The sequence below is a fragment of the Ochlerotatus camptorhynchus genome, unplaced genomic scaffold, assembly GCF_037179485.1.
Source record: "Ochlerotatus camptorhynchus isolate MF236.1 unplaced genomic scaffold, CSIRO-AGI_Acam_v1.1 ptg000077l, whole genome shotgun sequence".
In the NCBI taxonomy this organism is placed as follows: Eukaryota; Metazoa; Arthropoda; class Insecta; order Diptera; family Culicidae; genus Ochlerotatus; species Ochlerotatus camptorhynchus.
This window is the reverse complement of record NW_027040567.1, coordinates 9,627,885-9,655,657: the sequence shown is the minus strand read 5'-3', so window position 1 is coordinate 9,655,657 and position 27,773 is coordinate 9,627,885. Positions and strand designations below refer to the sequence as shown.

Here is a 27,773-nt window from a genome sequence, read left to right as displayed (position 1 = left end):
CTAGAATCTGTCAATGTTACTTAGGACCTAATGCAATGTTCAACTTGATATGTATAGGATGCTGCACGCTGACGTCACGAATGAACGCGATGAACCTGCATTCATCAGTTTGTCATCCAGTGGTGGTTTGTTTACCTTTGCTTGTTAGTCGATTCAAGTGGATTTGAGGCTTCAAATAATAATAATTAAAAGATATGATATCCGACTATGTTCGTTTGAAAAATATTCCTTTCCAAATATGCATAAAATAAACATTTAATGAATTTTTTATTTTTTTTCTATGTCCATGTAAACAAACCACTGCCAGATGTCAAAAAAATGAGGTTAAGCCGACGGTGTAGCTCCCTATTGACCATTTGATTGTTTTTTTTTGTGGATTACCCATGGAATTTGGATTAGCTATATGGGGCAATTTTTTTTTATTAAGCTTTTATGAGCGGGAGTTCTCCATATCCCTAAGTATTGATAGTCTCCCCAGCCAAATCCCCTTAGTTTAACTTTCATCGATTTATTCTAAAATAAATAATCACATTACAATTTGGTATCTACCTTCCTAAATTCGCCGTATGGCACTATTTCGTCCTCACTACTCATGGCTGGGTTGTCATGACCCTGCTTTGAACCGGCTTCCACACTGTCACTCTTCGGGGAGCTCTTTTCGAACAACTTGTGTATGCTTTCCAAATCTCGTCCTTTCGTTTCGGGAACGACGGTTATCACAAATACCACTCCGACGGCGCACAGAATGCTGTACATCCAGAATGTTCCCGATGTTGTGATGATCTGAAGAGAAACGAATAAGTAATTTTAATTGAGCTCTCAACATGACAGATGGCGAAATTTGCAGTGCATACATCTTCAAGGGGATGGTAGGTTTTGATCACAATGAACATCACCAGCAGATTGAACGATCCGGCCAGAGAACTCAGCAAACTTCGCTGAGCCGTTGGAAATAGTTCACCCATCAAAAGGAATGGAATGCAACCGAATCCGATGGAGAAGCCAACCATGAAAACTATCAGACTCGCCACCGGAAGGTACCTGAAATGAACTTAATATGAGTTTCCAATCAATTAGTCACAGATGCGGACATCACATTACCCAAAGTTTGTGTTTCCAATCGAATTCAGATGGAAAGCCGCTCCCATAGAAGCCATGGCAATGGACATAATCACTCCGGAAGTGATAAGCAGAGGTTTTCGCCCAGCTCGATCCACCACAAACAGTGCAGCGAAGTTACTAAGTACCTGAACGGCTCCCACGATAATGGTAGCTAGGTGTCCATCCAAAGAGCTTCCTGCTGATCGGAATATCTCCACCGTAAAAAAGATCACAGCATCTATTCCACTCAACTGTTGAATCGAAAGCAGTGCTAGACCGATGGCTAGAGGAAGTAGGACTTCTCTGCGGTACAAGGCGTCTTTGGAGAATGGTTTCTCTTTCCTGAAATGAATTTAGATTGTTACAACTGAGATCACAATCAACTAAACTTAGCTACTTTTCCACCGTAGTTCCATTGTTCACTGCTTTCTGAATTTCTTGAGCTCTCGGGTCGAAGGTAAACCCCTGCAGGTGCAGCCATTTGGCCGAGTTATGAGCTTTTTCGTACCGTTTCTTCGTCTTCAACCAGACCGGGGATTGTGGAAAGCTTATCACAGCTATGAATAGGAATACTGAAAATGTGCCTCATTAGTGGGAAACCTTTTGTGAAAATTCTCAGGCACTCACCTGCCACACCGCAGCAGACCCATGCCAGCGTTCGCCACACGACGTACTTTCCAAGCACGTAGATCACCAATATCCCTGCTGACATGGACAATGCAGGCAACGATCCAATAACTCCCCGAATCTTCGGATCGCTACACTCACTCACGTAGATCTGCGCTGACGGCAGTGTTAATCCTGCACCGAATCCGGATAGCATCCTCGCTATCAGAAGCACCCTCCAGTCCTCAGCCGTTGCTATCAGAATCCATGCGGCCACCCACACCGGTGACGTCAGCATCACGGTGTATTTTCGACCGATTTTGTGCATCAACGGAAATGCCACCAGACTGCCGAAGAGGGCTCCAAAGGGAGGGATGGAGCTGACCCAGGAGGCGATGTTTTTGCTGGGGAGCAGCCCTGGATTGATTTCGTTCATCGATGGAACGGCGGGGGCTGAGTAGCCTCGAACAAGGCCGATGCAGAAATAGGACAGCGAAACGGACAACGACAGCAAGGTCTGCAAAAGGTTCGGAAAAGGCAAGTTGTAAATTAGACGCATGTGTAGAAAGGTGGGTGATTTATTAGGTGCAGTGACAGTTTACGATCACTGGATATGGGGGACATTTAAATTTTAATTAGTGCGTTTGGCGTGTTAACCGCAGGCTCTTTTTGAGCGAAGTAACCTGGCCTTGAAATCATAAGGCTTAGTGAATTTTGTGAAACAATTTATTTTCCCGTGTTGAATGGAAGTTTGGTTGACGATGTCGTAAATTGAATACTGCATACTTAGTGCTATTGAAAGTCAAGCTGATAGTAAATGTCACGCAAAAGAATGCAGCGTTGTGTCTGCTGTGCTCTTGATGCATGACCGTACCCTATATAAAGTTGGTGGATTGTCAAGGTGCATTTGCATTACTAACTGAAGGCGCTAGGTTTGCCTGGAATCTGGCACAGTTTAATGCAACGCAGCGGGACGTAGTGAGGTGGCGAAAATGGCCCCCACCAACGATGGCAAGCCAAAGGGGCGTATTCAGAGAGTATTTTCTTAGCCAATTTCACACTAAATTCATTTCATTGTAATTTAATTTATAGGCATATAAAGAGGGGTTGTAGGAGGGGATGTAGCGTTCTTCCCCCTAATTCAATATCACAATAAATTTAAAGTTTTTTTTTGTTAGTTTAAGAATTTTGTAAAACGCTGGCCAGACTGAGCAGTTATAACATGTTATAACGGTTGTCAAATAATTGCAACACAGAAACCACCATCAAGATAGTGCTATAACATGTTATAACTCTGTAGTCTGAACGTACTATAAATTTTGTGTTTCAAACAGTCAAAGGGGAGACTACTTATGTTGAATAGTAATCCAAGCAGAGTTAATGTACACGTGCATCCATCCCGCGTGATAGAGACACGCTTTCTATAAGATCGTAGGTGCCTGGCAATGACATTTATATAAGGTCTGGGCCAAGAGGCAGCTTGCTGGTGTTAGAAGCAAAAATGTTGTAAACATTGCTGAACATCTGCGAACAGATAGATATACGTCACTGCCAACATACTGAGAACAGATAGATATACGTCACTGCCAACAGCTGTTTCGTGTAAAAAGATAAACATTGCAATATAATACGAACACCACTAACCATTTGCACATTTCACTAACACCAATAAGCCCTTTGGCCCAGACCTTATATAAACGTCATTGGGTGCCTGGTACATTTCGAGACGTATTATTTCGCGTTTCTTTTTTGTTCCTACGTGCCTCATTCGTGTCACATGTGCTGTGTCTCATGAGCTAAGCTCGACAAGCTCCAGGGAGATCGGCAGCGTACCAGCGTTCTACGCGTACAGCAGAGAACTGTTGTAGTCCTGTCACATTCTCGTGTTGCTGGTACAACTGATTGATTTCAATCAGTTGGTATTCAGTTTTTGAGGGTTGAGAGATTGTGGTTTTATAGAAGTATTTCAAGCGGAAGATGAGTTAAACGATTACGAACCAATTACCAGAGGGGTTATTTGTTACCGATCCATGCGCATGGAATTTTTATGGTTCAAAATATTGATTTAGCTCCACCAAGTTCAAACAATTTCAACTCAGCTCCTGATTATTCTCACAAAATTTGTTCTCATTAGGATGCGAACTCATACTGCACTTGGCCCTTTGAAGTTTATGTGGGATTGAAAAATTGAAAGTTAGGATAATTAGTTATTAATTGATTAGGAAGATGATGTTCTTCTGACATGGTTCATTTACTACTCAGCAGACAAAAAATCGAGGCTATTATGTCATAAGGGCAAGATGCAGTGTTGTCCTGAAAACAGCCGATTAATGCTACCAGCAAGTTATCAACTTGGAAATTAATTAATAAAAATTTTTCTTGACATTCAACAAAGTTGTAGCTGGGAAATTTTCACGTCAGAGTGGGGGGGGGGGGCTCTGATGGACAACTTTTCCGTGAATCATTATGGTGCAGGGCTAGAACGATGAGGACAAAAAATACACTTTTCTTATAGTAATTCCCATATAAACTTCAAAGAGCCAGTGCAGAATCAGTTCGCCACCAAATTAGTTCAAATTTTGGGATATTGATCAGCCTGATTTGGATCCGATTGATCTTGGTGGATCAAATTGATAGGTATAGCTGGCAGAGAACCAATAGTTCGGAGGGCCCTTTAAAAAAAACTTCGTTGTTGAAATTGATTCGTGTGACTTCATCCATCAGTATTTTCAGCCTTTCAAGCTGTAGCCGACATCACTAGTTAATTCAAACATGTACTTAAATTTGAGAACTGTTCAAATATATTTAGACAAAAAGCATGGTGTGTTCGTCCCAAGTAGTAGTCAACCTGAAAATATGATGAGAAATAAGAAAACTGGATTGTAAATTTTGGGATGAATCCAACATATTTGTCACTATATGAATCGAAAACCATGTTTTCCAAAATGTTTATTTAGTAGGCTCAATTACTTTGAAAGCTATGCGGAGCCGAAGGACTAAACAAATATTACATTGGAGATCTAAATCGATTTCCTATATTATTTTTTTTGTTTGCAACGCATCGAATCTCGACAGATCCACAAACCCTTTCTGCCGAGGATGCTGATGTTCGTTTTTGCATGCTTTATTGGCCTCCTGAGGGCACGTCCATTATCACCACCTCTTCATGCAGCACCTCTACCACTTCCTCTGTTGATTTGCTGGTGCTGTCTGACAATGCACCTACAGCAACTACACCAGGGATCGAACTGCTATCCGAGTTGCAAGGAATTTTGTAGTTCTTCAAGAAACTTCGTGGTACTTCAGGGATTTTTTTAAAAGTTCAGGAAACTTTCTTGAAGTGCAGATTTTTCTTTAAAGTTCAGCTAACATTGTAGAAGCTCACTGAACTTCAATGAACTTTGTATAGTTTCATCGAACTGCTTCAGTAACTCTTCTTCTACGTACCTGAAAAAGTTATAAGGCAACGACACTTCATACACCTCGCAGTTTGTAATTGACAGTATGGGCTGAATGAGGCTATTCATACGGTCGCTAATGTAATTTGTAACACTTATGCTTCGTTTGACTCTAATGTTCCGTTAACTGTTTTCACTAGAACACTGTTCTGATTTTGAATGCTTCTTTGGTATTATTATTATATTTTGTTTTATGCATTAAGACCAACATATGTCAGATGAATCTTGAGCTAAATTTAGTGAAATTATTTGAAGTTCTGAGATCATGGAAAAGTTCAGAAAACTTTGTAGAAGTGGGAACTTTATACAAGTTTAGGTATCTTCTTAGAAGTTTATTGTTAAATGGCAGGGAACCTCTTTATTATTCAGGGACCTTTTTTATAACATCAGAGCTTTGATGAAACCTCATGGACTTGAAATAGTTCAGAGAATCCCGCACAAATTCAGGAAATTTCGTGCGTCGAACTTTGCGCAAAATCAACGAGAAACGTAGACGTGAAGCAAGCTTTGATGAAGTTTTGTGGACTGCGTAATAATTCGAGGAACTGCGTATAACCTCATGGAAGTACAGGGCCTTTTGAAAAATTTCAGGGAATTTCGTAAAGATAGAAGACTTCAGGGATCTACGTTTCAGTTTAGTTTACTTCATAGCAGTTTGTCAGAGATCTTAAAAATTTCAATGAACTTCCTGAAGATGAAGATTTTGGACCATCGTTTAATTTCATGGTACTTTGAAATTTGAGTAAATTTTCTAAAACTTAAGGAAATTTTGTAGATGTTCAGGAAACGTTGCATAAGTAACAGTATATTCTTTCAGATATGCTCCCTAGACAGCCAGGAAGTTTTAAAAGATCAGCATTTGCTGATGTTCTTCTGATCTGAATTAGCGAGTTGCTAAAAAAAAGGATGACTTAAGAATATGCTTAAGTTTTTGAATATCATAATTTTTCAAATGGATAAATCAACTTTCAACACGGTCTTTTCCAAATTTAAACCATACACTCTGGCAACATGGTGGCAACATGGTGATTTGATTGGTTGATCTGTTGCAGGTTGTAGCAATGGCTGTACCACTTTCTGGTTTGTTGTAGCGAGATGGTGGCGCTTAGTGGTCACTTTGTGGAATTGGTGCCGATACTCAGGCACTTCCTTCTGACACTGTTGGTATACAAAGGCAAGGTCACCCATTATCTAACCGAAAAGGTTATTTCTTCTTAGCGATTACGGACATCGACGCGAAAACGATGCCATCGAAACCCGCAGAGCAATGGTCAGCAGAAGCCACCTACATAGATCGTACCGTGCCAACCACAAAGCGATTTGAAGGAACGGAACAGAAGGTCGGTAGACTTTGTGATATTAATAATTGGAATGGTAAATATATCACTGCACTGGTCTACACGTTTATCTGAGTTAAAGCCAACGATGCCCGCTCATCACAGCAAAAAAATAATTTTGATATCACATCAAAGTGGATGCACTACAATCATGTCGAAAATTTCATGTAATTTTTATGACCACTTAAATAAACAAATGCAGTAAAAGCAGCGTAATGTCAGTTCATGCATTGTATTAATGATAATTTTGTCCTTTTTAGCAAGTAATATTACACCATATTTTCGACATGATTGTAGTGCATCCACTTTGACGTGATATCAAAATTATTTTTTTGCTGTGATGTCACTATTTTGCTGCAGCTATTTAGCATAGACCGCGCCATCACCCAGTGGGTCAGCGCTTCTGTTATAGAATTTATCTGAATGCTCGATCACATGAGGCACATTTAAAAGAAATCTGAACATTTTTAAAGTAATGATAACAAAGTACAAGTGAAATCGTAAAGGTAATACGCCAAGAAAAAAATGTTCTGCAAAAAATTCTTCCACCCATTGAATTATCATAACATTGCTGCATTCGTAGCATTCCGATATAATCTATTCAAAATACGTAACATCCCATCTAGCAATGTATATGTACCAGTTGTGTTGCCGATGAATGGTTAAATTACGTTGAAAATGTGTGAACGTCTTGCAACGGTCAAATCCCCGTACTAAACAATACCGATACACTTTTTGTAGAATTTTTGTCCATTCTATATTTTGAAAATAACGTGTCAAAAGATGTTAGTCATGCAAGTGCAGTTAAGTGTTGAACCGGCAAAAATAAACAAAGAATATTCTAATTGACCAGCAAATTAACGGCCTTTGCTATTAGAGGATTTCAAGAATTTAAGCACTGCAAATATATGCTAGCTAGCGGCGCCGGTGGTGTAGTGGTAAGCGTGATTACCTCTCACCCCAGCAGGCCTGGTTTCAATACCAGTCGGCGCCGCCGGGATGTTCTGAGGCATAACATCTCTGATCATGCCTTCCTTCGCTGGAAACTAACGATTTTAAATTGGCTCACTACTTGACTATCCTATTGGTACCAAGTAAATCGATTAACGCACCCCATTCTTGTCGAAATACTAGTACTACACTATGTTTGTTTTGATTCGCTATGATAGTTTGTCAGATAAAATTAGGGGTTCGTGGATTTTCCTATGTTTCGAGGGGTGCATCAATTAGCTTGGGACCGAAGATAGTGCCAGAGCTGAGCCAAAAAGTTGAGCTCGTTTCTTCGGGACCTTCTGGTCTTAGAATTACCTCTATGCAGTTACCTATATGACTGGACAGTCCCAAAATGCAAAAAGTGTGATAAAAGTGGACGATTCCGTCAAATCGTCTTGGTGTCTTCGGAGCACTTATTGCTTGTATCATAAGGAATGAGTACACCGAAACATCAAGGCGATGAGAAGAAAACTCTCACTTTTATCGCACCTTTTTAAAAAGAGAAAACGCGCTTATTTGTCCAGTTTGGTGTAAAGTGCTCAAGAAACTGTACACAATATTTCTTTTTTTTTCAGCAGTAGGGTAGAGCACTACTTCGTCGTAATCGCCTATTTCCGTTCTATCGATCAGTAAAGATCAATAATATCAATGATTTCACCGTGCACAAATTTATAATAGGTTTGTTCCGATGCGTTAGTGCATTAGCTACAACATAAATCCTGTTAGAGCGCATTGTATTAATATTGACGCTCATTGTTCTCAAAACAAAAGAAGCGCTCCTAGCGAGTCCCGCTTTTCTACGTTTATCCGTATGACAAAGAAAATCTAATGGTGTTTCAATGCGTTAGGACGGAATTAAAACTCGTAGAACGAAATTAGAATCAAGAAGCAGTATTAAGCGCCCATTACACATGTCAATATATTGACAAACATCGTATTGTCAATTTTTTTTACAATATTATCAATACATAAATATTGACAACATTAATGACAACACACTAAAGCACTCGTTACACGGGTCAATATATTGACAGTAAATTGACACACTGACAATATTATTGAAAAGGTAATATTGATGACGATGGATTGATGACGAGTATTGTTGAAAAACTGATTTTCATTGCACTTTGTCAATATTCTTCCCCTACCCAAGGGGAGGGAGAACGTACGTCATTTAGATCGACTGACTCACAATGCACCTTTGCCCATGTAGCGAAGCATGCAGTGTTGCCATTTGTTTAAATCTTCGTGTGTGATATAAGATCGATTTCAAACTAAATAAAAAATGTATTTTTTTTTATAGTCAACAATCACCCAGGCTTCGTTTATATGGATGTACATTTTCTACAAAATCACAAGCATAATCATGTTATTTTTTTACTTCAAAATAACATAAATATTATCAGCGTTTCAAATACCTACACGTAACGTAAATTAATTATTATATGTATGATTTTCATTTATGAATGTTTAACAAAACGCACTCGACAATCGATTTTTATTAAATTTGAAACATTTGGAAGTACATGTCATGTGATCTGTTGTCCTGTGCATTTTCTGTGTCCTGTCAAACAGTTACAACATTTTGTATTTGAATGACAAGTCGCAAAATAACTCACGTTCACGGTACTTCCTATGTTAATTAATAAACTATATGTGTGGCCATTAATACAGTTTGTATGACACATTAAATTAACTTTCTTGCACGTCTTCTGGTCATTAGTTTACTTTAATAATCATCAATAGTAATTTTTCAGAAAGTATAAGAGGATTTTCATCATGATAAATATAGTGTATCATTAAGATAAAACCACAGACAAACAGACATAACACTCGCAAGTTGTTCATCGAACAAGTATTTAACGGTCAATTTAAAAGTATCGTAGTTGGTAGTACCGCCACCTGTGGCGCGCATACTCAATTCTTTTGCGTTTGACGTTTACGCACTACCGCCATCTGTTCAGCGTACTACCCACCACACTGTACTCAACAGATGGCGGTAATGTTTTAGCGACGATGTTTTACAGTGAGAAATATTCAATGAGTTATGTCTGTTTGTCTGTGATAAAACTAAGCATTATATGTATGGGCAACATTAGGTAAACGTTATTCTTCTAACGAAACAGGAGAGTTCAGTGATATCAAAAATAAAATTGGATGCTATAATTAATCACCTAGTTCATTCATCATTATGTAAACAACATTCCTTTAAATTTATATGAGAACTTAAGAATAGACTTGGACTAGATCATTATATAACACTATTTATTCTAAAAATCCTGGAAATTAATTTAAAATGTGCAAGTATAAGTTGGGTGAAAATTGGTTTCTATATATATCTACTAAATCAGGACTCCGCTGTTTGGTAGTTTTTAAACTACGGAACTGTTCGGTAAAAGTTTACAAATCAGTGGAAAATTTTAAAATTTGGAGATTTTTAAACCCCTTTTAAAGATACAAATCAAATTTGTTGATTTTTTTTTGTTTGGCAAAATTTACCGCCTTCGGTGAATCGAATTCAGTGTGTAGCTAGTATTTTCTATACAAACAGGTCCAGCAATCATTTCTGTTTGGACCCGAATGCAAACGTTAACTCTATACACACTTTCGTTCGCTGATCCATGTTTCTTGTGTGCGGGAATTGAGACATGTAATATTGACTTTAAAACATTGAAGTAAAAAGGCTTCTAACGTGTTGCCATTAATGTTGTCAATATTCGTATATTGATGATATTGATGGCGAAATTTACGGTTTTTTGTCAATACATTCTGAGGATTGACAAAATGAAATTAAAATCAGCTTTTCGTCAATACTTGCCATCAATTATCGTCTTCAATATCACCTTTTCAATATTATTGTCAGTATGTCAATTTAATGTCAATATATTGATATGTGTAATGGGCGCTTTAGATTTTAAACAATATCTCAACAATGTGTCACTCTTTATCATAAATCCGTGGCAAGTGTTGGCAGCTATTGTAAACAAAACAAATCATGTTGCCAAATCGTCTGATAATACTTCCGCGAATCTCTGTATATAGGATTACTAGTTGTTAACCTAAAAAAAAATATGAAAATTCGGGGTGGCTAATTAATCCGGAAAATTTTAATTGATGATTTCGCATTTTCCCGGATATCACGTACTTTATTAGTCAGGTTTTTTTCACGCGAGTGTGGTGTGTCGTTAATAGGGTAAATGCCCGTACAGCTGCGGGACGATAGAAGCAATAAAAAAGCAATTCGCATCAGGGTCATGGTTTGATTTGGTGAGCCGTCGGCATGGTATCAATCGCGCGAGATCTATTGCATTGTTGAAACTTGATTCGTTTTGAGAGAGTAAATAAATGTCGCGATCGTGATCGAACATGCAGGCTTGGAACATAACAGATCTTTTTTTATCGGCGCGGTTCGGGTTGGATTTATTTTGGACCAGCATCTCAAGCCCCTAAGCACTGATAGCGGAAGTAGAACGGCAGTGACAGCGTAAAAGCCCGATCTGAGTAAGCGTACTTGTCGGGTAGGAAACTAGTTAAAACCAAATTGACTCCGGTTAGACTTCTTGGCGTCATTTGTGATAACTGTCAAATCTTGCCGCAGCCGTTCCGCTTCCGTCTATATTGCGTTTGGGCCGAGGGGCACGCACTTCCGGAAAGACTAGTGCGTGCCCCTCGGTTTGGGACTTCACTTAAATTTTTATGTTTGTAAGCCATGTTAAATGCAAGAATCAGATGCGAAAGGGACAAACTTGAGTGCCGTCTGGTGAAGATATATCAACCCTTACATGATGTTGCGTGAATAGTACCTAACTCGGTCTTATTTGCTTTGTTGTCTAAAGTTTGGTTAACGATGTCGTAAATTGAATACTGCACACTTAGTGCTATTGAAAGTCAAGTTGATAGTAAATGTCACACAAAGGAATGCAACGTTGTGTCTGCTGTGCTATTGATGCATGTCCGTACCCTACATAAAGTTGATGGATTGTCAAGGTGCATTTGCATTACTAACTGAAGACGCTAGGTTTGCGTGGAATCTGGCACAGTTTAATGCAACGGACCGGGAAATAGTGAGGGGGTGGCAAAAATAGCCCCCGTCAAGGGTGACTAGCCAAACGGTCGTATTCAGAGAGTTTCTTCTTAGCAAATTTTCCACGAAATTCATTGCATTGTTAATTAGTTCATTGACATATACAGAAGGGTCATAGGAAGGAAAGTCGCGTTGTACTCCGTTATTCAATGTCAAAATAAATTTTAATAATTTTTTGATAGCTGAGCGGTTCCACGAACAAGTGGGAAATTTTTCCAGTTTTTATTTTTTGTATTTTTTGATTTGCATGAAACCTTGCATACAAGTTTTTGGGGAAGAAAAACGCCGTTTTGCATACTTGGTTCGCCATTTTGAATCTAGCCTTACTTATGAGAAGGGCCTATGAAAAATGCACATGATATCTTCAAAAAATTGTATCTCGGAAACGGTTTGTCCGATTGGTTTGGTGTCTTGGGCGAAGTTTTAGACAATTGTTGGTGTTATATGGAGAAAATATGCACGGTAAAAAAAGTTTGGTATTTGTGTTTTGAACTAAAATATAAATTTTCCCTTTAAAGTGACATGTCAATAATTTTTTTATTATCCTTATGTTATAGCTGACTAAAAATGCTATCTAGTACACAGTAGGTTGTTCTGGAGAAAAATAGGTTACAATGAAAAAAATTGTTTTTTAAAAAAATACAATTTTCAAAAAAGCTATTAAGAAAAGTCAAAAAAGTTTGTCACTCTAATTTTATGAAAGTACATCAAATTTGCAAACAAAAAGTACTTCAGTAACATTTTTCTTAGATGCACCGTTTAGAAGATATTACTGATTTAATATTGTTTTTTTTTATAACTTAATAAGTTTCGGCCCTTTTCGGATGTACTCCGTGTTTTTCCAGTTTCAAAAGTATTTTTTTCGGAAAGATTGGAAAATTTTGAGTTAAAATGACACTGACAGCTTAAAGATTCGAGTGAAATTCTCTGCCTTAATAGTATTTTGAAAAACAAGTTACAAAATCCCACTATCAGGAACAATGATTTCTTCAAATGATTTTTGGTGCGTTGTGCTGAAAACGTGCTAACAAGTATTAGATACAGGTAATCAGATACCAGTTAGCTGTACTACGTACAGTTGGTGATTGTAAACATGGTCTTTGTTGGAACTAGTCCACCATGGCCACGCTGGCCATAACGAGGCTAGCTCCGTCGTTGACCGTTCCTTAATAATAAATAAAAAGAACGCAGTAGTCACCTTCCATCAAACTAGAGGGATGCCGACTGATACCTCAATCAACAACCGCCGCACTCTTTATTCATTCCAGGTATATACAATTTACAATCTTCTACAATAACAATATACCTACGCCAGCAAATCTACCTCGCTCCAACTCTCCAAACTCGTACCTGAAGGTTCGACGATACCTGAGGTTCTGAATTCATCCAGTATCTACTAGGGAAAACCAAACAGTAAATGCAGAAAAGTTGCTAGTAGCATAGTGATTATAGTAATTTCAGCTCATAATCCTGTGTTTTTGAACGAGATCCAGTGTTGTTTGATAACATAATAATTGTAAAGGAAAGTGTAACACGATTTGGTGCAAAGGTAAGTTTTAAATACACATTTTAATTATATGTTTTGTGATATTTTCGTACAAAACTAACAATTGGAAAATATTTTCTGTTACAGATTACAAAATGAGTAAAATAAGATGTATTCGCCCATTCAAAGACATTCAGTGTTCGAAAGAGCTGCGATATCTCACGGATGGTATCATCCAAAAACTAAAATCAATTGGATTTTCCAAGGTATCCACACTGAACACCAAGGATTTTCGTGTTTGTTCGTCTTGCCGTCTACATATTGATTCAAGAGCTCACCTCACCCAAAACGAGGAACAAAGCGTAGCCGGCGGCTCAAGGATGCCAACTGTTCAGACCATACCTGATGTACTTGATTCGCAAAGCTATGAAAGTTTGGTCACAATACCATCAGAGTCAACGCACAATTAAGCACAATTAAATCAAATGAAGACTTCACGATGCCTGTAGACGTCGAAATATTCAACCGAGGAATAGCAGCTATTCGTGTTTCGCCTATAGATTTAGGTAAGGTTAAAAATGTTCACTATCCTGAAAAAAAGTGCGCTGAAATCGTCGAAGGTGTACGAAGAAATCTTTTTAAATTAGACGCTAAAACAGAAAAAGCAAACGAGTTTGATGAAGTCATAGAAAATATGAAAATTAAATTTTTAAATTCAGCCACAAGGCAAGAAAAACTATCAATTTTATCATTGTTGCCAAAATCATGGTCAGTACAAAAATTGTAGACGAATTTAAAACCAGTAGAAATATGGCATCAGATGCAAGAAAGGAAAGAGATAATGTATTTGATTCATCTCAAGGTTCAAGCTCTGGAAAAGCTTTGAGTAATGAAACAAAAGAACTGGTTTTGAATTTTTTTGAGGACGATGATATAAGCCGTGCAATGCCAGGCCAAAGAGATTTTGTTAGCGTAAAGACAGGAAATAAGAGATTAGCTGTTCAGAAAAGATTGTTAATGATGACATTGAGAGAAGCTTTTAATCGCTTTAATGAAATGTACGTCAATGTAAAAATAGGGTTTTCATCATTTGCAAGCCTCCGGCCAAGGCAATGTAAACTATTGACTATCACACGAACACATAATGTTTGCGTTTGCACTACGCATGAAAATGTCAATTTAATTCTACATAGCTTAAAAAAATACAATGTCTTGAATGATCTAAAAACATTAACGAATAGATTACTTTGCGAAAATAAGACAACTCATTGCCATCTACGAAGATGTAAAAACTGCCCAGATACCTCAGTTTTAGAAGACAGTTTATTGAAACAACTGGAAGAAAACTTTGTTGAAAAGCTTTCATTCGAACAATGGGTTACCACTGACAGATGTGATTTAGAAACTATTGTAAAGCAAACCGATGAGTTTGTTTCATTTTTCAGCTCAAAATTAGAAAGTTTGATTCTGCATGATTTTGTAAAAACCGAACAATCCAATTTTTTGAAAACTACACAACAAAACTTGCAAGATGGTGAATTTTTAGCTATTTGTGACTTTTCTGAAAATTACAGCTTCGTTTTGCAGGATGAAGTTCAATCACACCATTGGAACGTGCAACAGGCCACAATCCATCCTTTCGTAATATATTATACTGAAAATATGCAAATTAAACATTTTAGCTTCATTATAATTTCTGAAGAACTAAGACATGATTCAGTCGCTGTCAATTTGTTTATTGGTAAAATGATAAACTTTTTACAAATTGATCAAAATAAAAACATAAAAAAAAAATTATTTTATGTCAGATGTATAAACCGTATAAAAGTATAAAAACCGAAAAAACTTTTCTAGCCTTTGTAAATTTAAGTCAACGTATGGTATTGACGCTGAATGGCATTTCTTCGCAACATCGCACGGAAAAGGTCCATGCGATGCTATTGGAGGTACGATAAAACGCATGGCTACCAGAGCAAGTTTAGCCAAAGAACGCGAACACCCGATAAAGACTGCAAGAGAGTTGTTTAATTGGGCAAGCAAACGAAAAGAAGAAGAACTTACAAAGTTGTCATTTTGTTATTCTACTACAGAAGAATACGAAAATATGTCTTTGCAGCTAAATAATCAATATAATAATGCAAAAACAATTCAAGGAACTCTAAAATTCCACTCATTTCTTCCTCTATCAGAAAATACAATAAAGGCAAAGCTTTATTCAAACTGTCCTGACAATGATGCCAAAATATTCAATATTGTTAAGAAAGTTGTGTAAACAATAATTTTATAAAAATACAGGAATAAAAATAAACTGATGATATCCACCATATAATGTTATTTTTTATTGCGCACAATCACCATCCCTGAAAAATAAGCTTAATTAGCTCTTTTGAATCTTGCTAATTGAGGAGCTTACATTTGCAGTTCTCAAAAAGGTGTATCTCGAAATCGAGTTGTCTCATCGGTTTGATGTCTGTGGCGATGTTCGGCAATAGAGAGAAAATATGCACAGTATAAACACATCCAGTTTAAATGGATTAAACTGTTAGGCGATATGCAAGAGTTGAATGCACATTTTCAGCACAACGCACCAAAAATCACTTGAAGAAATCATTGTTCCTGATAGTGGGATTTTGTAACTTGTTTTTCTAAATACTTTTAAGGCAGAGAATTTCACTCGAATCTTTAAACTGTCAGTGTCATTTTAACTCAAAATTTTCCAATCTTTCCGAAAAAAATACTTTTGAAACTGGAAAAACACGGAGTACATCCGAAAAGGGCCAAAACTTATTAAGTTATCAAAAAAAACAATATTAAATCAGTAATATCTTCTAAACGGTGCATCTTAGAAAAATGTTACTGAAGTACTTTTTGTTTGCAAATTTGATGTACTTTCGTAAAATTAGGGTGACAAGCTTTTTTGACTTTTCTTAATAGCTTTTTTGAAAATTGTATTTTTTTAAAAAACAATTTTTTTCATTGTAACCTATTTTTCTCCAAAACAACCTACTGTGTACTAGATAGCATTTTTAGTCAGCTATAACATAAGGATAATAAAAAAATTATTGACATGTCACTTTAAAGGGAAAATTTATATTTTAGTTCAAAACACAAATACCAAACTTTTTTTACCGTGCATATTTTCTCCATATAACACCAACAATTGTCTAAAACTTCGCCCAAGACACCAAACCAATCGGACAAACCGTTTCCGAGATACAATTTTTTGAAGATATCATGTGCATTTTTCATAGGCCCTTCTCATAAGTAAGGCTAGATTCAAAATAGCGAACCAAGTATGCAAAACGGCGTTTTTCTTCCCCAAAAACTTGTATGCAAGGTTTCATGCAAATCAAAAAAGATGAAAATTACTCGTTGCTTTAATGATATGGAACCGCTCAGCTTAAGAATTTTGTAAATCTTGTGCATACGAAGGGGAGATTAGAGGATGTTGAATAAAATTCCAAGAGTAGTAGTAGGGGTTTTTTTTTTAAATTATCAGGCAAAGTGGACCGAAGGGTCTCAGAATTTTATGAAATTTTGACCACAGGTAGATTATTAATTATATTAAATATTATAGAGATTTCCCACAGGTAGAGTTTTTAGTTGTATGAACGAAGAAAAAAAAAAAATTCAGTTTGTCTAATTTTCTCGGAAAATTTAAGTTGAATTTATTGGATTATCCCGGGTATCGTGTTAATTGATAACCCATCGTAGAAAGAACCTTGTGCAGTTAAACGATGAAGAAACTTTTCAGCAATCCATAAAAAGTATAATTCGAAAAATGTTTTCTACGAATATTTTCACGGTGAAGGAAAATCGCATGTTAAATCTGAAAAATATATTGTCAGGGTTATTAACATTATTCTAATGATTATGACCTAGGACTACGTCTGTGATTTTTATTTGGGGGTACACTTTGTGAAAACCGAAAATGGAACATGTAACGAAACTATGATAGACTTTGAACGTTAATAACTCCGCTGCCCCTGGACCAATTTCAATAATTTTATCACCAATCGACCAATATTACTACGCATCGATAACAATGATTTTGACTGTTAATTTTCAACAAGAAACTATTAAAAAAGTGGTAAATGTCAAGCATTGACCAAAAACGTCGAAATTACTAACAAATCCACCAATTACGTACATGCATATTCTGCTTCCCCAACACAGTCATAAGAGAATCGTTTCTAGACGAAACATGTCGATGTAGCATTGCTGCTTCCCCAACACAGTCATCAGAGAGTCGTTAGTAGACGAAACAAGTCGAAGTGGCATTCGTCTCCGGTTTTCGGGCGTGTGCGAATAGGGATGAAGCAATTGTGTAACATTTGCACACTCATCGCCATATTCAGAACCACACGCCCCCAACGACCACACAAAATGCTCTCCAGAGTTGTAATCTTGTAATCAAACTTGGAAGCAGGGGTGCAAATGATTTTAATCGATTCTCTTCATCGACTCTCTGTTTCGGTAATAACTCGACGGCAAACACATTCATTGATACGTTTGTTGCTCTGGATGATAGAAGAACATAGCAGAAATAGTGCGAAATAGATGAGTGAAGCCATGATCATCAAAAGAAGAAATCGATGAAGAGAATTGACTTTAACCCCTCTGCTTCTAAGCCCCTTAATTCAGTCGTCGCCATAGCAATGAAAACTAGCATCGCACCGCTTTTGGTTCTTGGGTTACAGTTGATGGTTGCAATTCTGTTGATCGACATTTTCGAAGGACTATCAACAAACTTGAAATCACACTATTTTATAGGATGCCTAAAAGTCCAATCATTCGACTAACGATTAATCGTAAAGATTTTTCCAGCTATTCGATTAAATATTTATCGAATTTTCAATTATTCGAGCGCGTAACCGACAACCCTTCTTATTACTACTCGTTTGATTTAGCGCAGAACCATGACGTGAAATAGGTTCATTAATACGCCGAAAAAAGAGTTAAGCGCCTTTCTGCTCAAGGCTAAGATGTACCAACTTGTTGAAAGAAGTAGTTAAACGAGAAAAACTAAAAAGGGGACGAGCTTTAGCTGGGTGGACACTGATATTCTGCGACCTTCCAACCTGCAGCAGACATTAATTCAACCCCTGTCCAGCAGCAGACGGACCGATACTCTTGCGAGTGCCCAATCATTGAATCAAAGAATATGCTATTGTCCGGTCCGATTTACTGCATACACGTCATCATCATGCTCCAATGGCTTTAAGCTTGTACTACAATCGATTTTCTAATAGAGTTAAATTTCTGAACATGTCCCAGCTAAAATTCATATCAACAGGTCCTTTTCAGGACAAAGATTTTCATACTAAATAGTATAAACAGAGAGAACCCGGCTCAAATTCCTATTCCTACACAAAACACAAGCTCCTGCTGCAGTTAACAAATGACATTTAACACGTAGGCTTACGTCAACACGTAGTCCTACGTCACCATTGCATACAACCCCATAGGCTGTCCCTTGTGGTTTTTTTCATGCTTGAAAAGATCTTAGCTTTCACTGGTGAAAATTTCAGAGTGGTGTCACTTACCGTTATTTGAGATATGACTGACATTTTTGCCTTCTTCTTTGATTTCTTGAAATCAATCCATTTCATTCCTTATTCACTAATGTCAATGAAGTTATCCAGTACCATGCCATCCAGCATGTATCATAAAGCAACTATTGCATACTTCACGGCGTAAATCGAGCAATTTTGCTAAATAAGCATTCAAATCAAAACTATCAACCATGTATGGTGGGGAAATCATGTGAAGTAGGGTAGAGCGCTACTTCGTCGTAATCGCCTATTTCCGTTCTATCAATCAGAAAAGATCAATAATATCAATTAGGCTTGCAATTGCTCATTACAGCTAAAATGCTATTTTTCGTTATTATGAAACAATGGGATACTATAATGATAATTTTTATTTGTAAGATGCAAGAAGAGGTGGTAAAAATTGACAATGACACATAAAATTTGTCAATTTTGCTTTCAGAAGATCACAACTAGCGATTTTATGATCGCTGATTGCTCGCTCATCGCGTTGCTCATCGTTACAGCTAATCGCTTACCTTCTGAAAGCAAAATTGACAAATTTTATATGTCATATACAATCTTTACCACCCTTCTTGCAACCTACAAATAAAAATTATTCATAATAACGAAAAATAGCATTTTAGCTGTAATGAGCAATTGCAAGCCTGATATCAATAATTTCACCGAGCACAAATCAATAAAAGGCTTGTTCCGATGCGTTAGTTCATTACACAGCAAAAAATAAATTTTAATATAACATCCAAGAGGATGCACTTCAATCATGTCGAAAATCTCTTGTAATTTTTATGGCCACAAAAATAAACAAATGCAGTAAAAGCATAATTTTGTCCTTTTTGGCAAGTAATATTATTCAGAAAAGAGAGGTAAAGCGCGGTTTGTGCTTATTAGGATGGAAATTAGATCAAAAACCCTATGTAGAAGGATGAAATTTTCTCTCGAAATAGATTTTGGTCCGTTCTCCCTGTGGGTACTTGTTCCGGTAGCATTTCTAAATTTAGCCAATTTAGCTAAAACTGATTATTAATCTTGAAATTGATCGACAGAACCCTTGCTGGTCATTTGCAAGGTTTTTTAGGCATTGCTAGGAATCACCCAAGTGGGTGGAAAGGGGGGGGGGGGGGTCCAGTACCATGACTGAAATACCAAATTCGAGTCGATTTAAAACCAAAATACGGCACTAATTAAATTAGCCCTTTAACGGTCACGTTAAACGCTTAGAAAAAATACGCGCTAATTAAATTAGCCCGATGACGATCACGACAAATCACTAAATACGACCGCACACTATATCAATCGATCTCAAGTACAATTTTACTGGGGTTTTTAATAGACTTTTCTTTAATCAATTTCCAATAACTGAAATCGGTTATCGGGAAATTCCATTATGGGGTAACTGTACATCAGCCCCAAGGGGGAGTTTGGTAAAGAGAGATGAAAAAACCGATTTGTACCTTCCATAAAAGTTGTCCTAGCTCGCTGTTCTAACATCTATATGCAATCTTCACACTGCAGTACTCTAACAGAACTATCAATTCTATGCTTTCATCTACTCCATCTATCGTATAAAAATTACCACTACAGTCTGTTATTTGAAATTAGCATCTTCAACTAAGATTCACGTGATAATGACTATTGACTGACTTTCGCAGTTCTCATGGTCGTGGTCGGAGATGACAAAATCACGAACTTTATTGAATTGTGTATAAACTATTGACTTAATCAAAAAAGTGTCTTCAAATAAGTATCGCCCACAACCCAAAAAAAAAAACATCATGGCCTACTATGAAAAAAATAAAAAAAAACCTAACTTTTCCCCCTAAATAGATAGAAGGATACTTTCTTGGGCAAAGTTGTAGAATTTCTCCAAATATTAAACGATTGAAATTACAAATTTCCTGTGCCTAATAGTTTTGGAGATATAGACCGTTTTCTATGGTTACCCCTTTAAATTTGGTTTTTAATTATTAACTTTTTATATAACAATTTTTCAAACAAATAAAATTCTTGAAAAATATGAACAAAGCAAAACTATACGTTTTTGCTCAAGACAGTATGTGGATTAGACTGATGCAAAATTTGAAATTTTAGCTCCACAGTGCTCAAACGGTTCCAAATTGGGTCCTGCTTAGCCTCCCAAAATTTGAACTACTTTAGTAAGAAACTGACTTGGCACAAACCATTTCAAGTTTATATGGGAATTACTATGAGAATGAAATTTATACAATCCTTTTTAACTTCATTTCACCCTAATTTTGACAGCATATAGCGGAGAAGTTGGCAAACCGGGACACAATATCAACTTCTCTTTATAAAGTTTAGACTTTGTATTACAAAGTAATGAAGGTTTGGTTAGCGCCAATTAATCATTTTGTTCGACCATTTTCCACAGAGGTGGCGCTCTTCCGCTGGTAGGAAGTGATGAAAATCCCCATATAGAAATTGAGAGAAGTGGGAATAATTCGCTTTCGGTGCATATTCAGGTCAAACAAAGTGTACGAAAACCTAAAAAAAAAAATCAGGGACTTTGTCGTTCAGTTTTCCCTTTTCCGATGTTAAACAAGCTACAATTAAATAAAAATGATTTTTCCCCATACAGTTTTACCTGCTTTACTACTAGTTCCCAGAGAGCCAAAAAAAAAATCAAATTTGAGAGAGAAAATTTGCTCTTACGACCTGAATCTCTCTACATGCCATGTATTTTGTTGACACTCGATTTGTGATTTCCCTTTCACAGATTACAAGATAGAGTACCTGACACTACAAAACATGTGTGGTACCTCTGTATATGCATTTGCTTTAACATTTGAAGTCCCTCCTTTTTTACATATTCTGCGCAAGATACTTTACGTCTCGCCCCATACATAAAAATCGGCGGGAAATTCTGTGAGGGGTGAGCTATTTTATTTGCAGACTGTGTAAAAAATGAGGGAATTCGAATAATAATCTAAATGCATATATAGAGGTACCAGACATGTTTTGCTCTGCAATGTCCTCTGTGAACAATTATAGGAAAACCGATTGTGTGTAGTTTCTGATAGATGTCACCGCAAACAACAGCAGTGACATCTGATGGAACATGAATGCAGAAGCTTGACAAAATGAAAAATTCATAAATGAGTGAATAGGGTCACGATGAATGTTTGCGTGTTTTGCCATTTTCTATTAAAAAACGAGCCAAACTGGACTAAATACTACTCAATTCCACAAACCACATTTAAAACATTGTTTTTGTATTGAAAATGGCAAAACATGCAACCAATCAACGTGACCCTATTTTCTCATTTATGAATTGGCGTTAATCAAACCTTCACTACTTTATAGCAGTTGATATTGTGTCCCGGTTTGCCACATTCTCCCCATAGCGGAAAATAGAGTTTAAAAGTGCTATAAATTTGCAAGGAATTCACATAACCACATACTGTCTCTAACAAAAACATGTAATATATCTGTGTTTACATTTGACTAGAACATTATTAGCTTGAAAAATCATTATTTAAAAAAATATTAATTTAAAACTAAATTTGAAGGGGAAATCATACACAGCTAAAAAAAACTAGTGTAAATTTCCGTTACTATGATGCACATAAATGGAGCGTCATATATCATACAAGTTTAAATTATAGATCGTGTAAATTTATGAGACATGTCATGCAATATTCCATATATTGTATGCAACTGTCCACTTTTGTTTGCAACATTTCTTGAAAGCTGCTAGTTTACGTGAAAAGGAAGTTTACATGTAGGAATGTTTGCATGCATGGATGTTAACATCGCCAGTAAAATTCAGAATTTTTTGGTGTGTAGAAAACGGTTCATATCTTCAAAGCTATTAGGCACAGAAATTTTGCATTTACGAAAAAGTTTCATCTTTTGAGATGAAAGTATCCTTCTGTCTATTAAGGAAAAAAATATTTGGTTGTTATTTTTTTTAAATTTTAGGATTGTGGGCGATACCTATGTGAACAATTTCTCCAAAGACACTTTTTTGATCAAGTCAATAGTTCATACACATTTCATGTTTTTGCCATCTCCGACCACTGCGAGGCATCCAAACGCGGTGAAATCAAGCTGTCAGGACTCATACTGAAACAAGACAGTACTTCAAATCTTTCCGTTACTATACTTCTTACAATAAAAGATCATTTCACTATTTTATTTGTTTAACTGTGCACATGCATGAAAAGTATTTATTTTTTATGAAATGGTTATAACTATCTTTCATTTGCAGAGCAGCTCAAAACTCGCAAAGCAGTGCTTCATAGGTAAACATTTGTGTGGTAAAGAGATTTTTTGCGGCCCACCACTTCAGATCTAGTTGGGAAGCATCGATAAAGTACGTCATGAAGCAATACATAAGGTATAGGAAAAACGTGCTGATTCTTCCTAAATTTTGCGTGACGCACATAATGCATGACGCACATAACGCATGCTCTCTTAGTTAAATATGTACTCAACAGCATCTCACTCGTCTTCGTCAGGTTTCAGATATTCATTGATCGCAAGGCTATTTGACTATCGTCATTACCGCCATTCCGATCCATCTCTTTCTGGATTAACTATTCCAAATTGCCGAATCATTAGATATAACATTGAACGTTTTGCTGATTCCTCCACAAACCTGTTTCAAGGCAGCCATCGTTATCTTCCACTCCGGCTCCGTATCCATGATGACACTCTATGTTTGTTTGAAATATCACGTTTTGAATGCGAATTCTTCTTGCGCAATGAATAGCTTTACGCGAATCACTTCTGCACAGCATTAACCTGCAGCATGGCAAATTTCATGTCGGTCAAATCCAAACTTTCCACTCGTTCCACTTGTTATGCTACTCGTTTTCGGTTTCTCACTTTCCCAATTTATTCAGTGATGATCAAAATTCACCTCTTCGATCAATCTAGCCTAAGCTTGTCAAAACGCTAAAACCTTAGATCATGAAGCACAATTAAGTCGTTGGTAAATCCATTAAAGGTCGAAAAGCAGCCACCACACACCGGCATCAGATGAATTCCTGGTGTTTTGAATCACATGTTCGGCTACGTAGAAACCTGGTAATTTTCGCCTCTGTTTTGATCAACTCCTTTCACCGGTCTTCGTAATCACTTTCCTTCTTTGGTTATGAAGTGCTTTTGTGTTATCGTGCTCAATCCACACACGTGCCTAAAACGAGTTTTCGAGTGCTAAAAGCGCGGTACTTAAATTTTTAGCACGTTGTTAAGCCGTATAGCCGCGAATATCTGCTAAGCGTTTTGTTTTCGGCGGTAACTTTACTCTAGGAAGGCACTGTAGGCTGTAAGACGCGTTATAACTCGCCGAATGTCGGATCGCGACTGTGGGGCTTTTCTATGGGATCAGCAAGCACCGCGATGTTGCTCATTTCCACTCTAGATTCCGCTCGTACAAAATGCGAAAGCGGCGTGTGTGTATAATTGAATCTCATCGCATCATACTCCAATTTCCGTTGAGATGCATCAACTGGATGGAACAGCCGTAGGTATCGTTCAATAAAGTGCCCAGAGCTTTTTGTGTGGGGGAGATCTTGTTTCATGTTGCATTAGATTAATTTGCTTTTAAATCGAAGCATGCTATGTACCAACCGGTTCACAGTGAAACACTAATATGAGCCAACAGAAACAGAAGAAAATAATAGAACTGGAGAATCAGAAAATTACATCACTAGCCCCTATAGTTCTACCAATAAACCATGCTGGAGGCGGTGGGTTCGATTCCCGGTCTGTTCTTGGATTTTTTTTGGCTTTGTGCATGGCCCATATATAAAAAAAACATATGGCTGATTGTTCATGCAGGACGGGAGAAGGCTCTCCATAATGAGTAACACCTTAAATTTATCACTTTTAATTTGAAATAATCTTGATTTCATCGAATGACGTTAGCGTATAAAGTTCGTAGACATAGTTTGAATTTTTACCCTTTTTAACAAACAAAAGCACACAAACCGCTGGGAAAACACACTTTCGATCCAACACAGATAAAAATATTGCAATTTTCAACTCCTATCTGGAGCAAGTTTTTGAACATAAAATTACACGTTTGTCAAACTGAGATTCAGTGAATAAAAGCTGAAATTCACGCGTTCATTTAAAATTTATATCTTTTTTCGTTTGAAAATAAACAAATATTTATTTATTTACTATCGTCAATCAGATGTAGACCCTTTTGAACAAGTTACAAGTCATCTGTCAAAATTACGAATTGGATTAAAGTACTGCTTTAATCTGGTTTTTATCATAAAGTAAAATCAATAGTTTTTACTATGTTTATTGTAAGCAGTCATTATTTGTTTTAGTCGACCAAATAAGGCATAATTTATAGACAAGGTAAGAGAATACAAATGAGCTATTACAATTTCAACCGTTGAAGAATAAAGATCTTTCATCTTGTGTGAAGTAAAAGTGTAAGTTTTTGTTAATCCTTGGTGAACTTGAGTGCCTATTTTCCGTTCTGTTTTTGGTGACTAGTGTCTGTGTGTGATCCTGAATGCTCCGCCGGACACCAAAATCCTGCCCTAAAATATTTGCTATAATATAAATACAAATGATTGTAAAATGCAGTGTAAATGAATGGAATTCCATTTACATTAAAGCAAAATTAAAGAATAAATAAATGTTATTGCTGTATTTTGTAATTTACGCTCGGAAATACATCAATGCACCACACGTAAATTTAGAAATATTTAGTTCTGAAGGCTGGAGGGCCGAGTGTCTTATACCAAGCGACTCAGCTCGATGAGATAGGAAAATCGGAAAATTGGTTGGACATATTTAGTGCTCGTGACCAAATTTAGTCAGAACCCCTCATGCGACGATGCAACACCCCAAATTAAATGAGGATTCAAAAACACGTAGGTATAACAAAAGGGTGACCAGCGAAAAAAAAAAGGTAATTCAACGGGAAAACCGGGTAGAAATAAATGATCCTCAATATAGGGTCCAGTGATGGGAAAATATCAAAAAAACAAATCTCACCAACGCCCAAGATCACGCTTGATTTTCGTAGACAAAAATCAACAAGCAAACAACTGCGGTTGATTTTGCAAGCTGTGATATCGCAGCTCGGAATATCAAGCTAACAAAACTCACCAACTGCAAATCTCAACAAACTGTGGTGAGATTGAGTTTCATGATTTTTGCTTTACAACCGAATGTAACCGAAACTTCCATAACGGCTGGCAGCAGTCTCTTCGTGTCTGCCATCGGTGAAGAGTAAAAAGAGATAGCAAACTATACTTTCTCTCAGCTTGATTTCCGACTTTGTGAATAGTCTCGCAATATCAAAGGAGCTTGTAAAATCAATATCAAGCATGATATATTGTTCCAATATCACGCGTGATATTGCGAGTGCATGAGAGCGAGAAAATATCAATTGATTGCTGATTTTGCCAACACTGATAGGGTCACTTAAATTATAAGTTTTTCTTAAAATAAATGCACAAATTTATAACAAACTAGCTGAGTGTGCCCGGTCTTGCTCGGGATTCAATATTAGCTTGAGTTTATGCGCCGATTTAAAAAAAAAACATGCTATATTGTACGTACCCTCCCCCCCCTATTATCCAAGGGGCTACCCCCTACGATTATCTCCTTATACCCCCACACTCGCCCCCACATGCCTAATTTGGTTCCATTTGCTTGATTAGTTCTCGAGTTATGCAGAAATTTCTGTTTCATTTGTATGGGAGCCCCCCCTTACAGAAGGGGAAGGGGTCTCGAACCATCATAAGAACCTTCCACGGCCCCAAAAACCCCTGTATACAAATTTTCACGCCAATTGGTTCAGTAGTTTCCGAGTCTATAAGGGTCAGACAGACAGACAGACAGACAGACAGAAATTCATTTTTATATATATAGATAGATAGATGATGATGAGTTTTTTGCACCAACTTATTATGAAGTTTGTAAAAATTAAACTTCTTAAATCACCATGAAGATTTCAACTTTATTAACTTAGGACTTTGACCTAATTTTGGGCCTACTAAGCACAACCAGCACTTTGCCTCGACCGGGTTCTTGAACATAATGGAAAGTTTCTACTACAGATATCTTCCAAAATTATTTACCTTTCCATTTCCAGATTTGATAAAGATTCAAAAATTGTCGATATATTGTTAGAAATCTAGTACCCTTTCATACATATCGATACATTCTAGTGGTCTCCCAAGTAACAATTTGGGTTTTATGAGGGTTCTGTAGACCATGATTTAGACTTGTAAAGTGCTTTAAAACCTCAATAAAACTTGAAATGTTACTTGGGCTGCCACCCATTGGAGCACGGACACTAAGGCCGACAGCTGTAGGTTCTCCTCTCTGTTCGGCTTGATCAAGCTCAATAACCTCTGAGTTGGATGAATGTATAGGCAAAATCACTTCTGCACATCCACGGGATTAAAATTGCACAATTGGTCAAAAACGAACCACCCAACAGGAGGATCCCTCAATGAGTGGGGAGAAGAGCCCACCTTTTATCGACGAAATGTTAGCAACTGGGAGTTGGCATTCCTACTTTTCCCATCCAAATCGCTTCAATCGGGTGCTCTGATGGTCCCTCCCAATCCTTAGTATTTTGTTGCATGATTAGTAGAGACATGAATATAAGAAAATATAAAATAACCATATATATGACCTTCAATCCAACGACGTCAGAATAAACGCCCAATAGCATTAGTAAAAAATAGTCCTACCTTATTCTACCCTCTCCTCTATGCACCTGCTCGTCTGTTTACCGCTTGTATGTGCTAGTGTCTTTGTTTCGAGTATTTTTTAGATTATCGTAGTTTTTTGTTTAGCTCCGTTAAAGTGTAGAAAAATAATGGCAGGTAATGTTCGTGAGTGTTGTGCAGTTTTCTCCGTTGTCAAACTCGCTAGTAGGCAGAGGTAGGACAGCTTACTGTAGAACGCAACAATCCACCCCACCGAAAATTGCAAAAACCCGCCACCAGATGGACAAACAACTGCCTGTTGGGAGGCCATGGGGGGTGGCGATAGAGATGACCATTTTGAAACGGGTAACGGGCACGACAAACTGGCGATGAACGACGAATGGGCCGGGCTACTGGCCGACAGCCTGGAGCAGTGACCCAATGACTCACTCAACTTTTAAATTAATAATCACTGATCGTAAGACCACCGCGAAAACGG

The 27,773-nt window shown here is 37.2% G+C and overlaps 1 protein-coding gene across 1 annotated transcript; it reads right to left on the bottom strand.

Annotated features, from left to right (window-relative positions):
- Nucleotides 1-500: 500 nt before the first annotated feature.
- Nucleotides 501-23,934, bottom strand: LOC135697747 (facilitated trehalose transporter Tret1-like). The gene is made up of 6 exons (XM_065217552.1): nt 23,239-23,934; nt 1,729-2,224; nt 1,499-1,673; nt 1,102-1,443; nt 855-1,041; nt 501-783 (listed from the first exon to the last, which is right to left on the bottom strand). Exons 1-6 carry the CDS (start codon nt 23,284-23,286, stop codon nt 532-534), a joined length of 1,500 nt encoding a protein of 499 aa, XP_065073624.1. The 5' UTR covers nt 23,287-23,934; the 3' UTR covers nt 501-531.
- Nucleotides 23,935-27,773: the final 3,839 nt, after the last annotated feature.